We start from the raw sequence: 23525 nt of genomic DNA on the forward strand, positions 1-23525 counted from the left end.
AAGAGGTGGAGGAGAAGGTTCCATTGAAAAGGAATCGATCTGCGCCCCCGGTAGCATTGAGGATTCCTGAGGCAATGCCTTTACCGAGCCCTACTCTGCCGTCTCCTTCTTTGCCTTCCCCAGCTGTACCCTCTGCTGTCGGGACCAGTTCTGTAAACTTACAGGATAGGTGCCAGAATTTACAGAGGCCGAGCTGGGAAAGTTTGGTGGGACACCGACCAGAGATATTTTTAGATTATCTCCGAGCTCCTTCTCCTTCCAGGTGGGATGACTGCCGCTACTTCACCATTGAGGGAGTCGGTCAATCTGCTTACCGGGAGTTGGGATGAGAGAAAGCAGGGCTATCTGAATGAGATGCCCATTGGTGAGGCATTGGTCACTGTTCAGCTCCATGGTCATCGATCAATTTTATACATGATGGCAGTGGCGGATAAGGTATACTTCTTACATTATGGTTTTTTTTTAGTAGCTATTTTAATGACTTACTTGATTTTTGATTTTTGAAAAACAGGTGAAGTATGAGCTGGACAAACTTTAGAGGTAAAGGATCAGGCCTTTAATCTTTATAACAGCATGGAGGCTGAAAAGGCCCAGTTTGCTCTGAGGGAGACAGAGTATGAAAAGAAGCTGAATCAGATGGGGATCGGGTTGAACTCCAGGATCGATGTTGATGAAAGATTGATGGAGGAGATAAGGGTATTGAGGGCCTCAGAGGAAGAGGCCAGGGATCGGGCTGAGGAGGAGAACGACAAAGTCAGGGAGGCCATCCAGAAGGTACAAAAGGCCACCGAAAGGGCAAGGGAGGCCACCAAAAGGACTGAAGAGGCTGAGGCCAAGGTTGACAGAGAGGTGGCGGCCTAGAAGGAGCCCTCCGAGTTTGACGTTGTAGCCTAGGATGTCTATGTGGTAGCACTGGAGGAGTTGGTGGGGGCACATCAGGAAGGAGAGGCCTGATATTGACGTGACCTTTCTAGATGAGGCGCTGGAGAGGCAGAAGGAAGAGCTGCGGAGGTTGTCTAAGACTGCTGGAATCTAGGTATTACCGACAACCCAGGATGTTGAGGATAGTACCTCAGGCCCCCTAGGCGGTTAAAAAAACATTATTTTTGGTATTTAGTTTTGCAATATGTTTTTGGCTTATGAGTGAACTTTGTTTTGACATTTTATGACATTTTGTTTGGAATGGATAACTGTTTATGCTCAGTACGGTTTCTTTAGTAGAGATCTGGTTTTTTTTTCGTTGTGACAATACCTCACAAACTTAGCTAAATTTGTAAAAGCGTCACAGTGGCATGTAGAATTACCTTGAATGGATTTTACCTAGTTCTGCAGTACCTGCTTTCCAAATCAGGCTTATGTATTGGGCATTTTTACTAAGTGTAGTACCATGTACGCCTTAGCTCGTCCTGCGTGTAGAGTAGAGCATTGAAAATTTCCACTAAGGGTTGCAGTATGTACGACCTTATCTCGGCCTGCGTATGGAGCAGGGCTTTATAAGATTCTTTAGGAGAAAATCTTCACTAAGTGTCGCAGTACATACGACCTTAAATCGGCCTGCGTATGGAACAGGGCTTTATAAGATTCCTTACACATACGACCTTAGATCGTCCTGCGTATCGAGCGGGGCTTTATAAGATTCCTTAGGAGGAATTTTCCACTAAGTGTCACAACACATACGACCTTAGATCGGCCTGCGTATGGAACAGAGCTTTGTAAGATTCTAATAGATTGCTGAATAAAATGTTCAAAAATAGGAAGTTCCTTTTTATTGATGTGATTGACATTACAAGGGGTCTTTCTATGGGCTTTTTCCGTTCACTGATAATACTGCTTAAGGTGTTCGACATTCCAAGGATGGATTAAGGGTCTACCCCCCAAGTCTTCTAGTTCATATGCCCCTTTTAGCAGGACCTTCGTTATCAGATACGGACCTTCCCAATTTGGGCTCAGGCATCCACTGCCGATCTCTCTTGTGGGGAGGAATACCTTCCATAAGACGAGAGATCCTACCTCAAATTCTCTTTTTTGCACTTTTTGATTGTAGTACTTGGCGTTCCGCTGTTTGTAAACGGCATTCTTGAGTTTGGCATTGTTCTTTTTCTCCTCGGTTAGGTCGAGTTCTGTGCGAAGAGCTATGTGGTTCCTTTCTTCGTCGTAATCAGTTATGTATAGCGAGGGAATGCTGACTTCTAGTGGTATCACGACCTCTACGCTGAAAGCCAGTGAGAACGGGGTTTCTCCCGTAATTATCCTTGCAATAGTGCGATAAGACCATAGCACACTGGGGAGTTCTTCGGCCCTTCCTCCTTTAAACAAGTCGAGTTTTACTTTCAGTGTGTGCTTAATAATCTTGTTAATGGCTTCGACGTGGCCGTTTTCCTATGGATGGTTCGGTGATAACTCTTCGCAAAAATCTGAAAGTCATGCGTTGTCAAACTGTTTTCCATTGTCCGTAACAATGGAGTGAGGTATGCTGAACCTGCAGATCACTGATTTCCACAAAAAGTTGGTTGTTTTTTGTTCGGTGATGGTGGCAAGTGGCTCTGCCTCGGCCCATTTAGTGAAGTAATCCACTGCGACGATGGTGAATTTTACCCCTCATTTTTCAATGGGCATGGGTCCAATTAGGTCGACCCCCCATTTTGCAAAGGGCCAAAGTGCTGTTACTGGGTTTAATTCGCGCGATGGAGTATTTATGATGGGGGCAAGGCGCTGGCACTTGTCGTATCTTTTGACAAATTCAAGGGAATCACGTCTTATTGGAGGCCAAAAGTATCCTTGTCGTATGATCTTGTGGGCTAGTAAGAGTCCACCGAAATGGTTTCCACATATTCTTTCCTCAACGTCCTGCAGGGCGTGCTGAGCTTCTCCTTCGTTCAAGAACCTTAACAAGGGCGTAGAATATCCCTGTTTGTATAGTATATTATCAATGAGTGTGTACCTGGCCGACCTTATTCGGAGCTTTCTAGCCTCTCCAGAGTTTTCAGGATATTTCCCAATTTTCAGGTAAGCGATGATCTCGTCCTGCCAAGTTGGTTTGAGGTCTATCATCATAAGGACCACTTTAGCCGGCTCGATGGACGGTAGGGATATTCTTCCTATGGGGATGCTATCGAACTCTTCGATGCCCTCATTGGTGGCTAGGCGGGCCAGTGCATCGGCGTGACCGTTCTTAGATCGGGAAATTTGTTTGACTTGGGTGGTGTTGAACCTTTCAAGTTCTTTTTTCACAACTCGTAGGTAATTGTCCAACCTGTCTTCTTTCGCCATATATACATCGTTGACCTAATTCACGACTAGTTGGAAGTTGCTGTGTAGGATCAGGTCGGAGATCTCTAACCCTGAGGCCATCCTTGCTCCGACAATGAGAGCTTCATACTCAGCCTCATTATTTAAGGCTTTAAAGTCAAATGGCAAGGATTCGCAGAATATGCGGTGATCAGGGCTGATTAATACGACGACGGCTCCAGATCGTTCTCCGGTGGATGAACTGTCGACATAAAGTTTCCAGGGGGTTTCTTTCCGTTGTTCTTCAATTGGGATGTTGCAGAACTCAGAGACAAAGTCGGCGAGTGCTTGGCCCTTTATGGAGGAACGAGGCGTGTATTTGATGTCGAATTGTCCAAGTTTTCTGCCCATTTTACCATCCGACCAAAGGTGTCGGGCCTTTGCAGCGTTTGCCTCAAAGGAGAGTTGGTAAGGACCTCAATAGGGTGTTCCAAGAAATATGGCCTCAGTTTTCGCGCTGCCATCAGCAGAGTGAATGCCTTCGTGAAGCGCTTTGCTTATATAATAAATCGGGTGTTGAATGCCATTTTCTTCTTGGGTTAGAATGGCACTAATGGCATGCTCTGAAATAGATAAATATAGCTTTAGGGCCTCGCCTGCCTTAGGTTTTGAAAGCAACAGAGGTCAGACTAGTTGTCTCTTTAGCTCATTAAAGGCGTCCTGACATTCTTTGGTCCATTCGAACTTCTTTCCTTCTCGTAACATGTCGAAGAAGGGTTTGCAGCGGTCCGTAGACTTGGAGATGGACCGACTGAGGGCAGCAACCCTTCCGGTTAAACTTTGTACCTATCTAGGTTTGGTTGGAGGCTTCATTTGGATGACAGCTTGTATTTTTTCAGGATTTGCTCGATTCCTCAGTTGTTTACAATGTAACCTAGGAATCTTCTAGAACTGACCTCGAAAGCACATTTTCTCAGGTTCAATTTCATTCCATACTTCCTTAGTATATCAAACATTTCGGTCAAGTGCTGACAGTGGTCCTTGGCCTTGATGCTTTTGACCAGCTTATCATCAACATACACTTCCATTGTCTTTCCGATCTGCTGGGAAAACATGGAATTCACAAGTCGTTGGTAGGTTACGCCAGCATTTTTGAGACCAAATGGCATTACTCTGTAGCAGTAAAGACCTCGGTCAGTTAAAAACGAGGTATGTTCCTGATCCAGGCTGTACATCGATATCTGGTTGTATCCTAAATACGCATCCATGAAGCTGAGTAGTTCGTGTCCGTCAGTGGCGTCCACCATTTGATCTATTCTCGGCAATGGAAAGCTGTCTTTGGAGCATGCTTTATTTAGATCGGTGAAATCTATGCATACCCTCCAATCTCCGTTGTGATTTTTCACAAGGACCGAATTCGAGACCCACTTCAGGTATTTCGCTTCACAGAGGAAACCGTTGTTCAACAGCTTTTGCACCATCTTGTTGAGCACTTCAAATCTTTCAGGGTTCAGAAATCGTCTGCTTTGGTCGAACTGAAGGATCCACCTATAATTTGTAGCATGTAATACTGGGATCTATTCATCTCATGTCACTGTGATCCTAGGCGAAGACATCAAGGTTTTGTTTAAGGAAACCACAATCTTGCTTCAGGTGAAGGGTTGCAGCTCGCACCCGACTTTGAGCTCCTTTGTTTGGTCCTTGGCACAGACTCGAACTCCTTCTAATTTTTCAACGAGTTCTCCGCCTTCGATCCTGGTCCGTGGGTCTAAGGGAATGAGTTCGGATTCCCATATGTTTACCATATGTACTCTCGGAGAGCTGCGTTGATAGCTGGCACAGGCTTTCCATTGACATCTTTCAGCGAACTCCCTGTTTCCTTTGACTTTCCCCACACCATGAGTTATGGAGAACTTGATAGAATATTGATATAGGGAAACTGCTGCTCTCAGGCTGAAGAGTAGGGGCTGTCCCATCACAGCGTCATAAGGAGAGGGGGTGTCGAACACCATGAAATCGGAGCTCGTCTTCACCTGCTGGGGTGCTGATCCTGACTCAACTTTGAGTTTGATTGATCCTTTGGCAGAAGACAAGGCTCCACTTAATCCTAAGATCATATTTGGGTATGGTTGAAGGAAGTTAGCAGGGATACCCATCCATTTAAAGGTGTTGTTGAATAGGATGTTCAGAGCGCTTCCTGTATCCACTAAAACTCTGGAGATGGTTACCCCGGCCACAGGCAATGAGATTACCAGAACTCCATGGTAAGAAAGCGGGTCCGTCTTCTTCTCATCAAAGGAAATTTGCTCATCTATGGGTTTTTTGAGGTTCTTTTCAGTTATGTCGATCTCCGAGAGATTCGCAACGATTGGCCTCTTCGATCTGGCTTCCTCAACTTGCATGTTCATCCTACTCCTTAGCATGTTAACTTGTGGCCTTGGTAGGTCGATGTTGCAAGCCCTTGCAGTAGCTTGACCTCCTTGGATAATTCCAATCCCGTAAAGAGTGGGGAATTTCACGTAATAATGATAAATTGACATGGTAGCTTTTAGTTCGTGCAAAATGGGTCGTCCCAATATTGCATTGTAATTGGATGGCAAATCGACCACCACAAAATCTGCTGGGATTCTTCTTTGGCGAGGAGCTTCGCCCAGCTCTACAATAAGGACGATCTGACCTAGGGCTTCAATAGAAAATCCCTGTAGCTTCCTTGGGTACGGTTAGAGGTAGCGGTCTGATATTTCCCACTGCCTCAAGGTTCATGAGTACAGTATGTTGACCGAACTTCCATTGTCCACTAGAGTGCGATGGACTTTTACTCCGGCAACCATCATTGTGACCACCAAAGCGTCACTCTAGTCTTGAAGGATTCCTTCAGAATCTTCTTCCGTGAACCAGAACGATTCAGGGTCTATGCCGGTCTTAGGGGTTTGATTCCAGTAGTTCGGCACGATTTTTGCACTTCGGGCTTGCCTACGCCTGGCCCTTCTGAATCCTTCAATATACTGATTTTCGCCCACCATCGTTTTGATTTCGGCATGTGGGGGTAGGTTCCGATTAGGGATTTCTTGCTGGGTTCGTGTGGGAGCCCCTACAGCAGTGGCTGCTGCATCGTAGGTCGATCTGGTTCTTTTGGCTTGGCAACAAACTCCTATAATCAACCTCTTTGAATTAAGGATTCAACTTCCTCTTTTAAGTCCCGACATTTATCAGTGTCATGGCCCATTATCTTGTGGTATCAGCAGTATCGTCCCTGGCGTTGTCCTGCCTGTCCATCCTTTAGGATTATAGGTTTGCGAAATGCCTCTTTTGTATTGGCTTGCGTGAATATCTCTTCCAAGGAGGCTTTGAGTGGGTGGTACTCCCGGAACTTGTATAGCTGAGCCCTGGGACATTCTCTTTCTCTCCTGTCCTTCTTTCTTTCGGGCTGGGGACTGCGGCTTGGTTTTTTTCTTTCACTGTATAGCTGAGGTCAATTTCGCGTCTTGCTTCCTCTTGGTCAGAGGTTGTTTCTTCAGCGCTTATGTATTTCTCTGCTCAATTCAGGAACTCATGATAAGTCCTTGGATCATCCTCGTGTAGTGACCACCAGAATCTCATTTTGGGTCTTAGTCCTGCTAATACGGCTATGAGTGTCGCATCGTCGTATATTTTTTCCACTTCTATGGATTGCTTGTTGAACCTGCTCAGATAGCTTTTTAGGGATTCACTTCTTCCCTAGTTGATGCTCACTAGGCATGCTTTGGGTGTGGTTCTGGCCTTGGAGCCCATGAACTAGGCCAAGAATGCCGTGGCCAGATCATCTCAATTCTTTACCGACCTCTCGTGTAGTCTCCTAAACCACCTTTGGGCTTTGTCTCCCAGAGTCAGGGGAAATGTCCGGCACACGATTGCGTTGTTTGCCCCCTGTAGTTCCATCCACGAGGTGTATTTGTCAAGGTGGCTGAGGGGATCACCATCCCCTTCGTATGCGACAATCTGGAAAATTTTCAATTTTTCAGGTAATGGTTCCATAAGGACATCCTCAGTGAAGGGGGAATGTCGTTTGGTTTGGTAACCTTCAGTGCCACCTTTGTTTTTAGCCTCCAGTTCGGCAATGCATTTTTTAAGCACGCTTAGTTCGGGTTCTGTTTGTTCTAAAGGACGTTTCAGGTCGGTTTCTCCTTGCGCAGGAGTCAGGGAGTGTTGGGTCCCCAATTTGTCGAACACACTAGCAGTCCTCCTCGCCCCGGGTTCCTTACTTTTGGCCTCGTCAGTTTGACTTCTTGATGATTCTCCTCTTGAAAAGTGGAGAGTCCTCCTGGTGGATGGACACTTTGCCTCTGGTGGGGACGAATGGGCTTGGCTCCTTTCTAGTTGTCCCACTGCATTTGTCAATTTTTCTAGGACTTCCCTCATTGCGGTCATTTGAGGGTCCTGCCGTTGTGGAGAAGTCAGTGGTGTATTCGTTTCATGAGGGTGGGTGTGAGATGGATTTTTGGAACTTGAGCTATGACTCATGGCTCTTGATATTTTGTGAAGCGAATGAGACTATTTTGCACAATTAGGGCCCTTCTTCTAGCGCCAAACCGTTGACGTCAAAATTAACAAGGATAATTTTGAACCAACTTTAAGAACAAAGGCGATTTATTCTTGAAAAAGACCACAAAAAATGTCTTTAAAGTGTGATTGTGCCATGAGTCGTTATATGAATTCACTTCCCCTTTACAAGAATCATATTCAACTATTTATACATAGTTTCAGCCGAAATCACATCAAATCAGTCAAATCAGTAACAGTACCAAGCTCATAACTCGGGTAGCCGAATTCTCCTACGATTGGTCGACGAGGTCAGTCGTCATGTGTCAATGTTTTTCCCCAAGTAATAATGGCCTGCAAGAGGCTTAAGGATTAGTACTTTAGGATGGGTCATTTCGGGTGGTGATGATGTTACCTGCGGCAAGTGTATTTGACTGATGGGGTGATGTGTCGGGGTAATCATGACGTTTTACTAAGATAACGGCGGGATTTTTCGACCTGGGAGAAGGAACCGAACTCCCATTTGCTTGAGGTGGGTTTAACGAACTGTTTTAATTTAGATCGGAGTTCGGTTGTCAACACATGATATCAAGCCTATAAACACACCAATGAGCACATCTCTAAAGCTTGATAAAGATGAGCAAGGTACATCCGTGGACGTCACAAAATATCGAGGTATGATCGGATCCCTTCTTTATTTAACTGCTAGTAGGCCCGATATTATGTTTAGTGTTTGCCTATGTGTTCGCTTTCAATCTAATCCTAAAGAATCACACTTAAAGGCAGTAAAAAGAATTTTTCATTATCTAAGTGGTACGAGAACTTTAGGACTTTGGTATCCAAAAGGCACTCATATTGACTTAATTAATTATTCGGACGCCGATTGGGCCAGATGTAATGTTGATCGTAAAAGCACTAGCGAAAATTGTCACTTTCTAGGTTTTGCACTTGTGTCTTGGTCTAGTAAAAAACAAAATTCCGTTGCATTATTCACCGCCGAGGCGGAATATATCTCGACCGCTAGTTGTTGTGCACAAATATTTTGGATGAAACAAACTTTATGTGATTATCATTTGACTTACGATCATATACCTATTTTATGTGATAATACTAGTGCCATAAATTCGTCTAAAAATCCCGTTTTACATTCACGAACTAAGCATATTGAGATTCGACATCATTTTCTTCATGATCATACCCAAAAAGGAGATATTGAATTAGAATTTATAAAAACCGAATACCAATTGGCTGATATTTTTACAAAACCTCTAGCGCATGACCGATTTTCTTGTATTCGAAGAGGTTTAGATATTTTTGACGAAAATGAAGCGAACTAAACGTTAAATCATTTTTTGCACACCTTTTTATTTTTTTTAATTTCTCAATTTTATTTAAAAAAAAAAAAACTATCCGGACGCACTTAGAGAGTCCGGACAAGCTTGTCCGGATTGACAGAAAAGGCTGGAGTATCTTCAAAATTCTGCCATTCAGATGTACGGAAGAAATACTCGGACGTCCGAATCCTGAAACAATCTTTAAAATCGCGACCTGTGCATTCTTCTTCGCCATTTCTTTTCTCTCTTCACAAATTTCCTTCCACAAGTTGTTCAATTTACTTTACAAAACAACATATATTCTCTATTGCATCAAATTTCCTAGTAAAACTCGACATTTCAGCAGTCAAAAATCCGAATTTATGCCATAGAGCCGAAACCGAATTTCAAGTTTTCGAAGGGATTTTGGAACTCTCTCCATTTTTCTCAACCATGTCGGGTTCTAGAAATGAAAAACGGGGAAGATGAATTGTGCAACGACCCCCTTCACTATCGGATGAGGACATGGATTTAGAGCCGGAGGAGCCACCGAACCCTTTTGAAAAATTGCCCATTTTAATCGGTAAAAATGTTGATTTTATGGATTTTACAATAGAAGCTCCCGCTTTTCATATTGAAGAATGTTTTGAACGCATGGGATGGATAATCGTGGCCACAATGAAAGAACACGCTTATCCACGCCTTATGAAAGAATTTTATCAAAAAATAAATTTTACAACACGTTCCAACGAAATCACTAGCTCTGTTAAAAATGTTCGGCAATTTCAAAAGCATTAATTCGTCAACTACTTAATCTCGAGCCTTTTGACTTAGAAGTGTTTTTACATAAGTCTCCACCAACCATAGAAGGATACGATCCTTCTGAGGCATGTCGTCGAGTTACGGGGAAAGAATTCGAGAACATCACGAAAATAAGTACACATCAATTAACACTTCCATGCAAGGTTTTGCAAAACATAATTGCTCACGTTATTTTTCCCCGCAAAGGTCGTCGAGACGAAGTCAATCACTTCGATCTCTTTATTTTGGATACTCTACTAGTCGGGCGTAAAATTGATTTTCCTACTATTGCACAAGGTCTTATGAACCTTGTGCATGCATTACAACACACCAAAATTTTACCTTACGGGATGCTTCTCACAAAAATCTTTAAGCATTTTAATGTTTCATTGGACAGTGAAGATTTTATAAAATTACACCCTACCGATACTATTAACATTCAGACCTTAAAACGGATGAAGATAGTAAAGGAACATGGGCAATGGGTGGCTCATACGAAAGGGTTCGATCCTACCTCCGTTTGAAGATGAAGCTGAATCAGACAAAGAAGAACATGAAGTTCCTGCTCCCGCATCTGACATTCCTGGCTCGAGCGTGCCTCCTACTTCCCGAGAGCGTTCCACGTTTATCGAGGAGCACTATAATCTCCTCCATGGGCAGATTTACCTGATCGGTCAACGACATGGGTAGCTTACTTCTCCAGATGCAGGCTCAGTAGATAGCTATCCAGGACTGACAACTCGAGATGCAGCAGCAACAACTTGAGATGCAGCAGCGGCAGGTTGAGATGCAAGCTCAGTAGATTGCAATTTTCACTGAATTTTATGTTAGATTTCCACCTCCGGCCCTTTAGTTTACTTTCTTGCCTACTATTATTATTATGTTAGTTGTTATCTATTGCTCTTTTATATTTTAAATGGTTGACTTCCTAAATGATACTGTTTTTCTTCATGCTATTTGACCTATTATTTTCTTTTGCTTATGCCAAAAGGGGGAAGATGAGCAGATGATTATGCAACATAGGAACAACATAGCAAGGGGGAAAGTTATATAATGTTATTTGCATGTTGATAGGGAGAATATTAGTTGCAATATACAAAATTATGCTCCTGATTATTTGATACCATTTCAGTTTGTTCAATATTTATATTGCAAAAATCATTTTGTTTGTCATAATCAAAAAGGGGGAAATTGTTTAACTAATGGTTGACTTCTTGTTTTGATTATCACAAACAAATTGCGTTTGAATCTAACAAATTGAATTTAAGTTATTGATAGTGATTATTGTAAATTTATGATACGAAAGATCTAGAATGAGAATCTTGCAACCTTGGCACAAAACGACAAACACACAAGCAAGATTGAAGATTTACGAACGAGGAAATGAAAATCGAGCTTTCACGCACAAAATCGTATTGGATGAAGAAATTAAAGACATTAGCTATAGATGCATTTCTATATTCAAATATAAAGGTAAAACACTTTAATATTTTACATCAATTATAGCTCAAACAATTTTTATGCACGAGGATTATCATAACAAAGTTTACTTGCATAAAAATTATTTTTAAAAGATAAATAATTTGATTTTCACAATTAAATATTTATGAAATTACTTATCTATATGAAATATATAAGAAAACCCTACAAGTACCTTAAAGAACATTTTTCACGAAAAATGAAAAATTCGATAGGCAAAACAATTGCCCATCCGGACGTCCGGACGGGGTGTTCAACGGTCGAATTTTTTACCGTTTGACAAACGGCTAGTTACTCGTCCGGATACCAAGGAACGTCCGAATCACTTGTCCGAATCTCCTGTTTGATGGCTATAAATACCTCTTTTAAAACAAGAATTCTAGAGTATTAAAGAGAGTCATTTATTGATTTTATCTAACTTGTTTTTCAATTTTTAAGAGATCAAAATATTTATTTGTTGAAAAACTTTTTGAGTGAGTAACTTTTTGAAAAATCATATGTCTCAGTAAAAGTTTTTCACACAACACTTGAACTATATTCTTTGTGATTTATTGAAGTGTTGTGCCTAATTATCTCTTAATATTTCGTTGTGTTTATATCATTTGTTAAGAGAAAAGTTTTTCAATTGTAACTTTGATTTTCTTGTTCATTAAATTGTGGGTCGTGTTGAGGTTCCGAAAAACTCAACGTGTAAAACGATCGGTGCTCTTTAGTTGTAAGTCACCAGAAGCGTTGTAAGGGTTGAATTGCACCATAAGTCAATCAAAGATAGTGAAAAAAGGCCTTGCTCGTGACGAAGAGTTTGGTAACGGGGGACGTAGATCGTGATTGGATCGAACCTCCTTATTACATCGTTTGCACTCTCTTTTCCTTCCTCTTATTACTTTTGTGTTATCTTATTTATTCATAGTTATTTGCTTAAATTTGCGTCTATTTTCGAAAAAGTTTCAAATAACCAATTCACCCCCTCTTGGTTAGTTGTTTTTGGGCTTTAAATTTTCACTTATTTCCTCAAACCTTGAGACCCCCACCGCCCTGTCCCTGAAGCATTGTGAGTGAGGTAAATCACGGGACGTGTCCCAACAAGTCAGAAAACAAGAGTTTGCATGTACACTGTGCTCATAAAGAGTTCAATTTCAAATCTCAGGAATCAAACCCTCACACCGCGACTGTCAGTAAAGCTAAAACTATTTCACTCATGTCCTTTGCACCACTGGATTATGGTTCGGGGGCCTATGCATTCATGTTATACGTGAAATGAAGAAAAGGTTTTGTAGTTTTTCAATTATTATTTTTAAAATCCAAGATGCCCTAAACTCTATTTAACAAATAAAAAAGGAAAAATTAGAAAATTTCTACTTTAGTCCCTAACCTTTTGCAGTTGGTGCAGAATCTACTCAATCTATAAAAAAAATTTAATCGGTGCTACCGTAGTCTTGATATACAATATCGTTAAAAAATCTGATAAATTGCCATGTACTTGTCCAAAAAATTAATTTTTCATAAAATCTCAAAACATTTTACATGCTTTTGAATCAAACGTTATCTTATCAGTAGGGATGGTAAACATATGCCGAATCGTTCGTAGGCTCGCGAGTTCGACTCTCTTGACTCGATCTAAAGACAGTTCAAGCTCATTTTGAAACAAGTTCTGGTCCGTGCCGAGCTCACTTTTTCTTTCCACTGAATTATTCATGATTCCATCTACCTACAAACCTAATATGAGTCATTTAATTATAATTACACTAAAAAACAATGATACAAAATATACAAAAACATTGAATGAATAAACTGCCTCTTTACATGCTCAATCACTGATTTCTCCATCTTCACTTTGCAGACTGGAATCAAGCAACAATTTATTCCTCACCACGGTGAATTTCTGGAATTAATCGCAGAAAGAATGATCGACTGGTCTCCGTTCAAGTAGTCACTTCTTCAAGAGATTCCTATANAGATTGGAAAACCTGAGCAAAGTCTTGTAAACGGAGAATCTGAAGGTAACAGATCAGACGGAAGAGAACACATACTAGAAAAAGGACTACCGTTCGATAGAACCATGAGCATAACTCAAGGATGCACGCAACAGTGTTGCTCACGATGGCATTGCCCAAGAAGGGTAATCGGGTTCCACCCGAACTATACCACCATATCTTATAAGCACTCTCAGCAGCAAAACAGGGAAGGACAAAGATGAATAGGATTGTCAGTGATCTCTGCACGTAAAGAGCGAAAATTGATTATAACTATGTAACGGAATATGTATTAGAAAGCACTGTACAATAAACGGGATTTTAACTTAAATATTCTTCCATGGCGAGTCAACATTAGACGGTGTTATCAGATTCAAAAAACCGTATGGACTAAGTCCCAATCCACTGCTAGAAGAGCAATGATGAATCGAGTGAAATCAAGAACACAAAGCAAGCACATTTATAACAATTTTCTTACCACGAGAGCTAGATCAACTCTTTTTTTCCACTATTACTGAAATTTGAAAATAAAAGTATTCAAAAGCAACACAAATTTGTAGATAACTTTCCATCAACATAAGAGCCATGTAGAGTTGCTGGTCAGGTCCTATAGCGAAAAGAAAAGTCCCCACAAAAAGGACAACGTAAATTGACACGAACAAGTTACCTAAGAGTGACTAATAAGTTAGAGAACTACTCTCTCCCTCTTATTTCCCCATATTTATTTATTTATTTTTGCCGGGGGGCGGGGGGACACCACCTAAACCGCCGGCTAACCACCATCCAGTCGCCACAAACCACCCTCGCCCACAAAAAATACATATATATGATTAGCTTTCCCAGTTCAGAAAAAAAGGGTTGGAGAAATAAACGTTTGATCAAAAATTCAAAGAGACAAAATTTAAGCAGATACATACATTGAGTTGCTCTGTGTATCCCTTTCGGACAGTCTCGCTCTCATTATATAGCTTATCAAAGAACAAGAATCTCCTCAGCCCAAATTTCCTTATAAAAACCGATAAACAAATAAACGAAATGGCGGCGACGCCGCTGAGAGAAAGCTGCATCACGGTGTCGTACGGCCGGCTGTGGCGGTTGTCGCAATCATTACAAGCCAACACGAAATGCGATAGTGCAGGGATCAGAATGGCAAATACCAAGAAAACGAACCACGAAAGACAGGCAGTCTTTGCATTGGATTGATCCACGCACAGCCATTTGAGCCACCGACGAAAGCTGTGCAATTCATCGTACGCGTGAGACACGCATCTTAGAAGAGCAAAGTTCTTGTCGGAATTCAACAAGGATTCTCTTGACGTTTCGTCCCCCATTATCAAATCTTAATTTCTTCGACGAGGACCATTTTTTTTCAATATTTTTTTTGCGAGAGAGAGAGACACCCGAAATTTGTGGGTCTGATTGAAAATGTTTATTGGGTGGTTTACCGAATGCTTATATTGGGGGTGTGACATTATAAGGGTTTTGCGGTAAGAAGCGAGAACCAGTGCATTAGGCCAAATATTGGTTTGCGTTGGAAATAAACGGCGGGTGACAGCGGTGAATGTGGTCCCTTTCTATTACTGATTTATCATAAGTCCTTGATTGATATAACTAAAATAAATAAATAAATTACTAAACGTTTAAACTAAAATTTACATTTAATTTTAATTACACATTTAATAAAATTCACAATTTAATCAAATTACAAAAAAATCAATTATTAACAAAACCAATCGAAGGCTAAGTAAAGCCCTAAAACTGACACACGTAGTTGTATGTATAAGAAAATGATAGATCTCGTTCTCACTAAATCTTCCTAACCATCATCATAATACAATGGACTTCCTCCAATCTAGGACATCGTTTTGAACTGGATCTTAGCACCCAAAAAATTTGTCTATACAAATTACAATTTAGGCATTTATTTGAAATTTTTCACAGAATTATATATAGATGTTGGAAGTTTAACCTATCCTAGTAGAAAAGTGGCTTAATAAGTCGTCCAATGAAATGCTACTGCTTGGCTAACCTGCTTGCTGCTACAGTGTTCAAAGTCAGTCATGTATCTAGTGTAAGCTCTTCTATGACAGAGTTATTGATGACTAGTATCACTTTGTTTTCAGTGACTCAAAACTAAATTATTGGACATGAATCGATTATATACAACACTTCTCATCAGACAAGCTTGTTTCTTAGCACTACGATTAGGAAGTACGACGCCTTCCCTTCCGTTGAAGTTCTAAAATGTGTAAACTTTGTTCAAAAGTCGTGTAACGAATAACACGTATCGGGACATATAAATCATCTCAATTAGGGTTGTTTGACGTGATCATAGAAACTTTAAAATAAATATTAAATTCATAATTTCGTTTTTACGTGTCACAAGGTTCACCTGATTAGTAGCTGTAGGTATCGACTGAGGCAATAAAGCAATTGTGAAATCATACGCGATATGTCAAATGCAACGTGTTTGGTTCCCCTTCAATGAAGTAAATGGCCAACCCAGCAACCGTCCATTCCACGTGAGATGTGTCCAAATTTTATGATTTTATTCCTAAATGTCAAATTTGCTAGAAAAGTTTTACAAGGTCACCCGACTTACAAATTTATTCAACGTGATTACTCAACATCGATGTGTGTTTAATTTGATAAGTCTTACATATTTGTTTAGTTTAACAATGTCATTTGAGATTGTGGCTAAAATTAATGGCTAGCGCATGACTACGAGAGACTTAGACAACCGTTCTCGACTCGGCTCTGTGTCAACGAGCGGCTCGACTCGTTTTGTCACCCTCTTGCATGATCGAAGCTTGTTTGACACTAAATCAACGTCATTTTGTCAAATAAATTGAAATCGAATCACAAAATCGAATTATTGCTGTATCAATAATAGTTATTGGTTTGATGTCAATATATTCATTTTGTAACCCCAACAACAAATATAATGGTCAATCTAACATAAAAATATAAATTGAACGATCAAAATCGAGAAAATTGAAGTTAGATGATTAACATTAAACAAACCTTTAAGTTGGGTGGCACCAATAAAATTGAAGTTAGGTGATTAACATTGAACAAACCTTTAAGTTGGGTGGCACCAATAAAATTGAAGTTAGATAATAACATTAAACAAACCTTTAAGTGTACTCTGTCAACCAAGTGCATTATGTATGTAGTGGACAATTCGCTTCTCAGGACACAGCCCAGTGGTGTAAAGGATAAGAGTGAGGTTAACTCACGTCTTGCTGGCAGCCATAGTGTGGGGGTTCGATTCCTGATACATGAAATTAGATTCCTTGTAGGCACAGTATACAAGCAGCTCTTAATCTCTGACCTGTTGGAACACATCCCGCGATTTATATCTCTCACAAAGCTCTAAAAAAAGGATGGTGGAGACCCTCAAAATTGAGGTTCAACCTTTATGTAGTGGACAATTCAAGATAATAGAGTCCGTTTTAGGAGAGAATAAAGTATATGGATAAAGGTCAATGAATTTGGTGCAATGTTGCGTGTTTGTAACAAAATGATTGGGTGTGGAGCGCGAGCATCGTCTTTCTTCTTTTACAAGAAGCTGTTTTTAGTTGAACAATGCTACATGGGATAATTATATGTATTAACCAAATAACGTTAATTTGAAAGAAAGTATTAGTTTATATTTTGATGTAATAATTTGAGCTTGCATTTGTTCATGGATCGTTTCAATATTATCAATCAATTGATTAAGTTGTTAAGTAAAAAATATTCGACTTGTAATTCGATCTGAATTTTATTGTCAAGGTTTGAAAAATAAAAATGAAAACTTTATTTTGATATGATTGTCTTGATTTTATTAAGGTGCGTTTTTTATTTTAGTAATAATATTGAGCGACATTTTGCCATTATTGAATTGGACCACGTGAAATTTGTCAAATTGATCACATAAATTTGATTTTACTTAATTGTTGTACGCAGGACTTTAATCCTAAGCAAGTATTGGACTTTCATTTTTATCTTGAAATTCTTTAATTTTTCAATGGGATAGTATCAATTTATTTATCAATATCTCAGTGCTTTAGGAATAAAATGAAATAACTCGGAAAATATATTCAAATTATGAAATTCGTAATCTATTAAATAGGCACCATCATGACCTCAAAGGATTTTATAATGGACAACTAAATCTAAACTCGATAATTAGACATTAACTATTGAATTAATATTGTGACATAATCACATAAAACTTTATCGGTGACGCTATAAATCATACTCATTTAAATGTTGTCCATAAAATATGACGAATTAATTACAATTATATTTTAATGGGTCCTTCTCACGCTTCCTCCTCATTTCTTTTCATGCTATTTTTTTCTCCATAAAACTTCCTTTCTGTTTTTTCCTCAAATAATTTTATAAAGTTTATAAATTGAGTTTTGCTGCACTAATATAGGGGATGACCAAACACACACATGGGGGGTCGACATTTTTTATTTCACTTGAGAACCTGCACGCAAAAATGTGAGGAGCGATCACCCCCTCTATCAAGTAATTCAGTCACTTCAACTTTATTCTTATAAAATATATTGAGTCAACCCATCAAACGCCATCCTTAGATATAAACAGAGTTCTTCATAGGGTCTATATATTTATGCCACATCACAGACAAATGTAGATGATTTACTCTATAAATTTTTAAATGCACGTAAGATGAGATAGTAAGAAGTCGCTAAGCATGTGCAAACCTCCTTTTTTGAGGCTTCGACACGAAAAATAGGCCATGGGAAAATTTTTGAGCTCATCACAAATGCTATCTACGGATTTGATAAATGACTACTATTGAATCTTGCCGTCTCTCAATGCAGGTCTAATCACTCGAGCATACTAATTCATATTGATCAAAGTAAAAAACATGATACCTTTACAACCACAATTTAATCAGAATTAAGAAGTTTCATAGCAAAATTAGAAGGAAAGTGATATTTCGCCAACGTTCGAGTGACTAACATCCTCTCAAATCAAACATAAAGTTTGGAAGGAACATATATCTTGTCGTCCTTGCATTGATCACTCAATTTAAATACGACCAGAACTAGAACCTCTAAACCCGTCAAGTTAAACTTGGTTCCATGACCTCAAAATATTGTAGATCTTGGTGGACTTATTTGTAAATATTCCAAAATAGAGGAAATATTTTCCAAATTTTTTAGAAATCCAATTACTTAGGTCATGTTTGAGCCACATTTTTTCAAAAAAAATACATTTTTAAACAGTGATTTGATATAATTTCAATCACACATTCTTCAAGAAAATAATGTTACATGTAAATTAAATTTTTTTTTAAATTTTTTAATCACATTTTTTTCATCGATATATTATTTAAAAATGTATTATATGAAAAATAATGTGGCTCAAAGAAGTGTTCAATTATCCACATCCACCCCATTGATTAAAGGTTGAACCTCAACCTTGAGGGCACCCACGGCTCCACCTTTAGAGTTTTGTGAAGGAGGTAAATCGCGGGATATGCTCCAACAGGCCAGAGAACAAGAGCTGCCTGTTTACTGGACTTACAAAAAGTCCAATTCCATATCTCGGGAGTCGAACCCTCATACTACGACTGTCAGTAAAACGTGAGATAACTTCATTTCTATCATTTGCACCACTGGGCTATGCCCCAGGGCACATCCACCCCATTGATTGCTTACATATTACGCAGCGTTTTTTCCACAGCACGACGCCGTAGAAAAGTACTGAAATGATTCAGCCACTCAAAATTGGCCGTCGGATTAGACCTAAACCCACCTCAGCCGTCTATCTGTAACCTCCAGAATCCTGATTGATTCCCCTTCTTTATATCCTTAAAAAGTGGACACTCAAGGGCACAAAACCTCGCTACAGCGGCAGTAGTATTCCAAAATTCAACCCGTCAAAGCAGAGGCGATCGGCGGCCACTAGACAATGTCAGGTGTCACTCAAGACGAAGACAAGAAGCCCGGAGATCAGTCGATCCATATCAATCTTAAAGTCAAAGGCCAGGTTTCAATTTTTTTTTTTTTTATGTTCCTTGTTTCCTCCGCCCCTTTTTTCCCGTTTAAACGCTTTGAATTTGTTTTTCTAGATAGGTTTTTGTGCCGTATAATGTTTTAATTTACTCGATCAGAGTGGAGTTTGTTTCTAGGGTTTTAGAACTACGTATTTTTTTTTAACATTTTTAAGGATTTGTTTGTGTTTTAATGTTTATATGAATGTTCAGAATGAATACTGCGTTGTTGTTGATAAAATTTCCGTTTTCCATTTAAGATTCTAAATGCTTTGTAATTTTTCTTCTAGCTTATATAGTTTTCAAGATTTGTTATGTTGTTTTAATTGTAGATATTTTGATTATTAGAGTCTTACTGGGTTGGTTTTACAGTTCAGATTGCTGTGCCTATGAGTATAAGATTGTTTAAAATGAGAACAGTATTGTTGTTGTTCTACCCTCTACTGATGAAGGATTTATGTAGCGTGTTTCATATAGGAAGTAAACTTTTTATAGCTTGACCTATTGTTATCACTAGTCAAGATGAAATTTCTTGAGAAGGAAGTTTTAAAATAATGAAAAGTACTTAAAATTCTTCTCGTCCAAACAATCTTAAAAAACTTGTTTTTCTCAAGAAATTCCTGATTAGCCAATTTTCTGCACAGTTTAACCCTTCGATTATGGTACCATTTAGCCCTTCCACTGGGGATAACTGGTCAATGGCTAAGAGAAGTCTTCCTCTGTTCCCCCCTATTTTTAGAAGAAGAAATTTGTTTTGCAAACGGAATTCTCTTGGTAGTAAAGATAAAGATGCTCTTAGTTTTTGGTTGAGTTACTAGAACTAGAGGTCCACTTCAAACCTTTGAACCGCGTTATACCGATTGTTGGAGAGGATTTAATTTAAAAGAAAAATGAAAGCAAAGAAATGTATGCATATATTGTGAGTTTCATATGGTTCCATTTTACCAATTGTTTCAAGAATGAAGCCATGTTTAGTCATCGGTCCACCTGAATATTCTTGCTCATTTATTTTTTGGTTTGTTGCTTTCTCTTTCAAGTGATATATAAAGCTGTTCCTTGACCTTTATCTCCAGTCACAATCTTCAATCACCCTATGTATGTATGTCTGTGTCGTGTGTGCTAGATTTATAACCTCTGATGTTCAGACTCTTTGAAATACAGAAATAGTGTCCAACATGGGTATGGGTATGGAATATGTGTCCGATCCTCCAAATTTCAACTAGATACTTCGTCTTTTTTGCTTCTCCTTCTTTCTTCTTTCCTTTTTTTTCTCTCTCTTTCCTTTACTTTCCCTGTTTCTTCTTTCCTGTTTTCACTCTTTATAAACCTAGCGTCGCCGCTTAGAGGGTGGAGAATGACGGCGGCGGCGTTAGTTTTTTCCTTCTTTTTCTTTCTTCTTTCTTTCCATTTTCTTCCTTTTTTCCTTCTCTCTCTCTTTCTCTCTCTCTCTCTCTCTCTCTTTGTAATGGTGGTTTAGGGTTTCGTTGGTATAAAATGAAAATGGGTTCTATATAATGCAACTTAGTACTCCATTAGGTCCAAATTGCAATCAAATCTCTAATTTTCTATTTTATATAACATATCGTAATTCCCATTATTGAAAATTAAACTCCAAAATTCTATTTTATTCGTCTTAACCCCATATTCAATATTTATTTTTTCTTTGTTAATAATTTATTTTTGTTTATTCAAAATAACATTTTGGATTAGTAAAAAAATTGAAGTTTGAAAGATGTACACACGTATCCGTGTCCGAAATTTGGACTCCTAGCCATGTCCCATTATCCTATATTTTAAAAAATAAAAGATCTGATCTATACTCGTACTCAAGTCCGAGCATCATAGTTTATAACTCTAGAAGTGCTTCTATCTACTGCCTTTATTTAGTTTTGCTGCTAGTAACATTTTAACACTCTTATTCTCATGGTTAAATTATCTGAAAACAACCCTACTTGTACAATCTTATTTGTACAATCATGGATGACAACCTTTGTTAGCATCTTCATATCCATCCATTCTTAAAACTGTCAAAAATTGTTTTTTATCTCATTGGTCTGGATTTTGTCACCTCCAACACTGTCAACAATGTTTGTCAACCAATATTGTGCAAATAGCTTAATTCAACTGAAAAATGACTTGCCTCCTTGGCCTTTTATGATTTTATTATTGATGTTAGCATATTCTACCACAAGTGTCTTTGAATAGAGTGTGCTTTTGAGCCATTTAAACATTTACCATGTCAAGAAGTTCAGATAAATTTATTGTCAAGAAAAGGTAAATTTAAGGTTCTAAAGTTTTTTGATGAAGAAAGTGGTGTTCGTCTACATTCTGGTATTTGGATGCATGGATATTTATTCGTAGAAGTGCCTAATCTAGTTACTTTATGCAGGATGGAAGTGAAGTAGTTTTCAGAATTAAGAGAAACACACAGCTGAAAAAGCTCATGAATGCTTATTGCGATAGACAATCTGTGGAATTTAACTCAATTGCTTTCTTGTTTGATGGTCGTCGCCTCCGAGCGGAGCAGACTCCAGACGAGGTCAACTTTCCATTTCTCTCTCTCTCTCTCACACACTCACACACAACATGCAACTGTTCACGTCTTCACAATCTATTCACGCACTAAAATACATAAAAGTTACAGTTGCATTTTTGTTTGATCCTTCCAGGGTGAGTAGACTTCTGATGAATTCACTTTTCCTGTGCTTTCTCTCTCTGCGCACTTGCACACTTTTGCATTCTTGGGAAATTACGTTTTTTTGCAAGCTATTCATTCACCTAAATTGCATTTTTTGTTTACAGCTGGAAATGGAGGAAGGTGATGAGATAGATGCCATGCTTCATCAGACCGGAGGTACAACTGCATGGTAAAGGAGGTCGAGTCCACATATGCCTTTTGGAAATGTATTATAAATTAGTGCCGCAAACTTATTTAACAGCGGCAGTTGAGATATTTTAATTCCTCGTCTTTTGGTGTGTTTTGACCGTCTTTTAGACTCCACATGCTTGCTGACCGTTGTCGAAATTTGCATCAGTATTGCATAGTTTCAACTGGCAGTTAACCGATCAGTTTCAGGGGCTTTGGTTTTCATTTTACTTGTTAGTTTCTTGTTATTTCTTGAGTGGCTATTTGAGATGAACATAATGAAATTCACCGACATTTACTTCTTGTAGAAGAGTTTTATGAGGAAGCTCCTCTAAAGTTCTTCTATTCGAACAAAACTACCACCTGAAGCGCATTACCATATCCTACAAAGATCCAGAATAATGCCAATTAAGCTTCCAGGCAAGAATTCAACTTGCTAGTGTCTTCGTTTTTAAAATATAGATAGTAAGGCTGGTATTAATCCTGGGTTTGGTTTGATGGCTTCGTTGGGGGTGGAGTTGTGGGGGGTTACGCTTCAAAAGCAGTAATATCACAAGCGTGTGCTATGTCTGCCTACAACCATGCCAATCACATTTAAATAAGTATGCTAACCAACTTACCAAGACATTTACTTAACAATTTTATTTATTAATTATTTTAAAATAGGGATGGTTCTATTTATTTATTTAAACGTGATAGGAATGGCTTTAGGTATAGGAAAGAATGTATTGTGTAATTATGTAGGTTTAGACGTGTCTAGCACTAGGAATAGAAATTTATTGACATTGTCTAATCCGATCTGCTTTGAGAGGTTACACACGTGTGTGTGTGTATATATATATATATAAGCGTGTGGATGGATGAGAAATATTTGGTTGTTGATTTTGTCCATACATTTTTATTTTGCTCTTGGCCAACTGTGTCTTTATTTAAATTTGTTCACAGTATGAGAAAAATAAAGTTCTAAAAGAATGGCTACCAACAAATGCTGAAATATATGGAGGATGGTATAAATCCTGGGTTTGGTTTGGTGGCATCGTTGGGGGAGGGTAGTCAGGGTGGAGGATGGCTGTTATAAAACCTGGGTTTGGTTTGATGGCTTCGTCGGGCTGTGGGGGTCGAGGGTTTTTAGAGGGTTAGGCATCAAGAATAAACACATTGGTTTACACCTTGATGAGTTGGCTGATTTTGGTGCATTGACTTAATACCACCTTTTCAATAAACAGTAATGCTACTTGCAGTTGCTGATTGTCAAAGTTGTCCTACATAACATACATATGGCGATTAATAATTTGATAAATACCACATTAATGCATCAAATCAATAATCGC

General features: G+C 39.0%; 2 protein-coding genes and 1 long non-coding RNA gene across 3 annotated transcripts; 1 reads left to right on the plus strand and 2 right to left on the minus strand.

Moving 5' to 3' along the window:
• Window positions 1-12819: 12819 nt before the first annotated feature.
• Window positions 12820-13287, minus strand: LOC111374205. Its single transcript, XR_002699093.1, has 2 exons — window positions 13143-13287; window positions 12820-13047 (listed from the first exon to the last, which is right to left on the minus strand). It is a non-coding gene; the product is annotated as an uncharacterized LOC111374205 (long non-coding RNA).
• A 1-nt stretch (window position 13288) lies between these two features.
• Window positions 13289-14821, minus strand: LOC111374172. Its single transcript, XM_022996800.1, has 2 exons — window positions 14230-14821; window positions 13289-13555 (listed from the first exon to the last, which is right to left on the minus strand). Exons 1-2 carry the CDS (start codon window positions 14641-14643, stop codon window positions 13289-13291), a joined length of 681 nt encoding a protein of 226 aa, XP_022852568.1. The 5' UTR covers window positions 14644-14821.
• A 4188-nt stretch (window positions 14822-19009) lies between these two features.
• LOC111374206 (small ubiquitin-related modifier 1-like) lies at window positions 19010-22442 on the plus strand. Its single transcript, XM_022996850.1, has 3 exons — window positions 19010-19324; window positions 21718-21867; window positions 22131-22442. The coding sequence occupies exons 1-3, from the start codon at window positions 19247-19249 to the stop codon at window positions 22197-22199; spliced, it is 297 nt and encodes a 98-aa protein (XP_022852618.1). The 5' UTR covers window positions 19010-19246; the 3' UTR covers window positions 22200-22442.
• Window positions 22443-23525: the final 1083 nt, after the last annotated feature.

Source organism: Olea europaea, unplaced genomic scaffold, assembly GCF_002742605.1.
Source record: "Olea europaea var. sylvestris unplaced genomic scaffold, O_europaea_v1 scaffold1216, whole genome shotgun sequence".
In the NCBI taxonomy this organism is placed as follows: Eukaryota; Viridiplantae; Streptophyta; class Magnoliopsida; order Lamiales; family Oleaceae; genus Olea; species Olea europaea.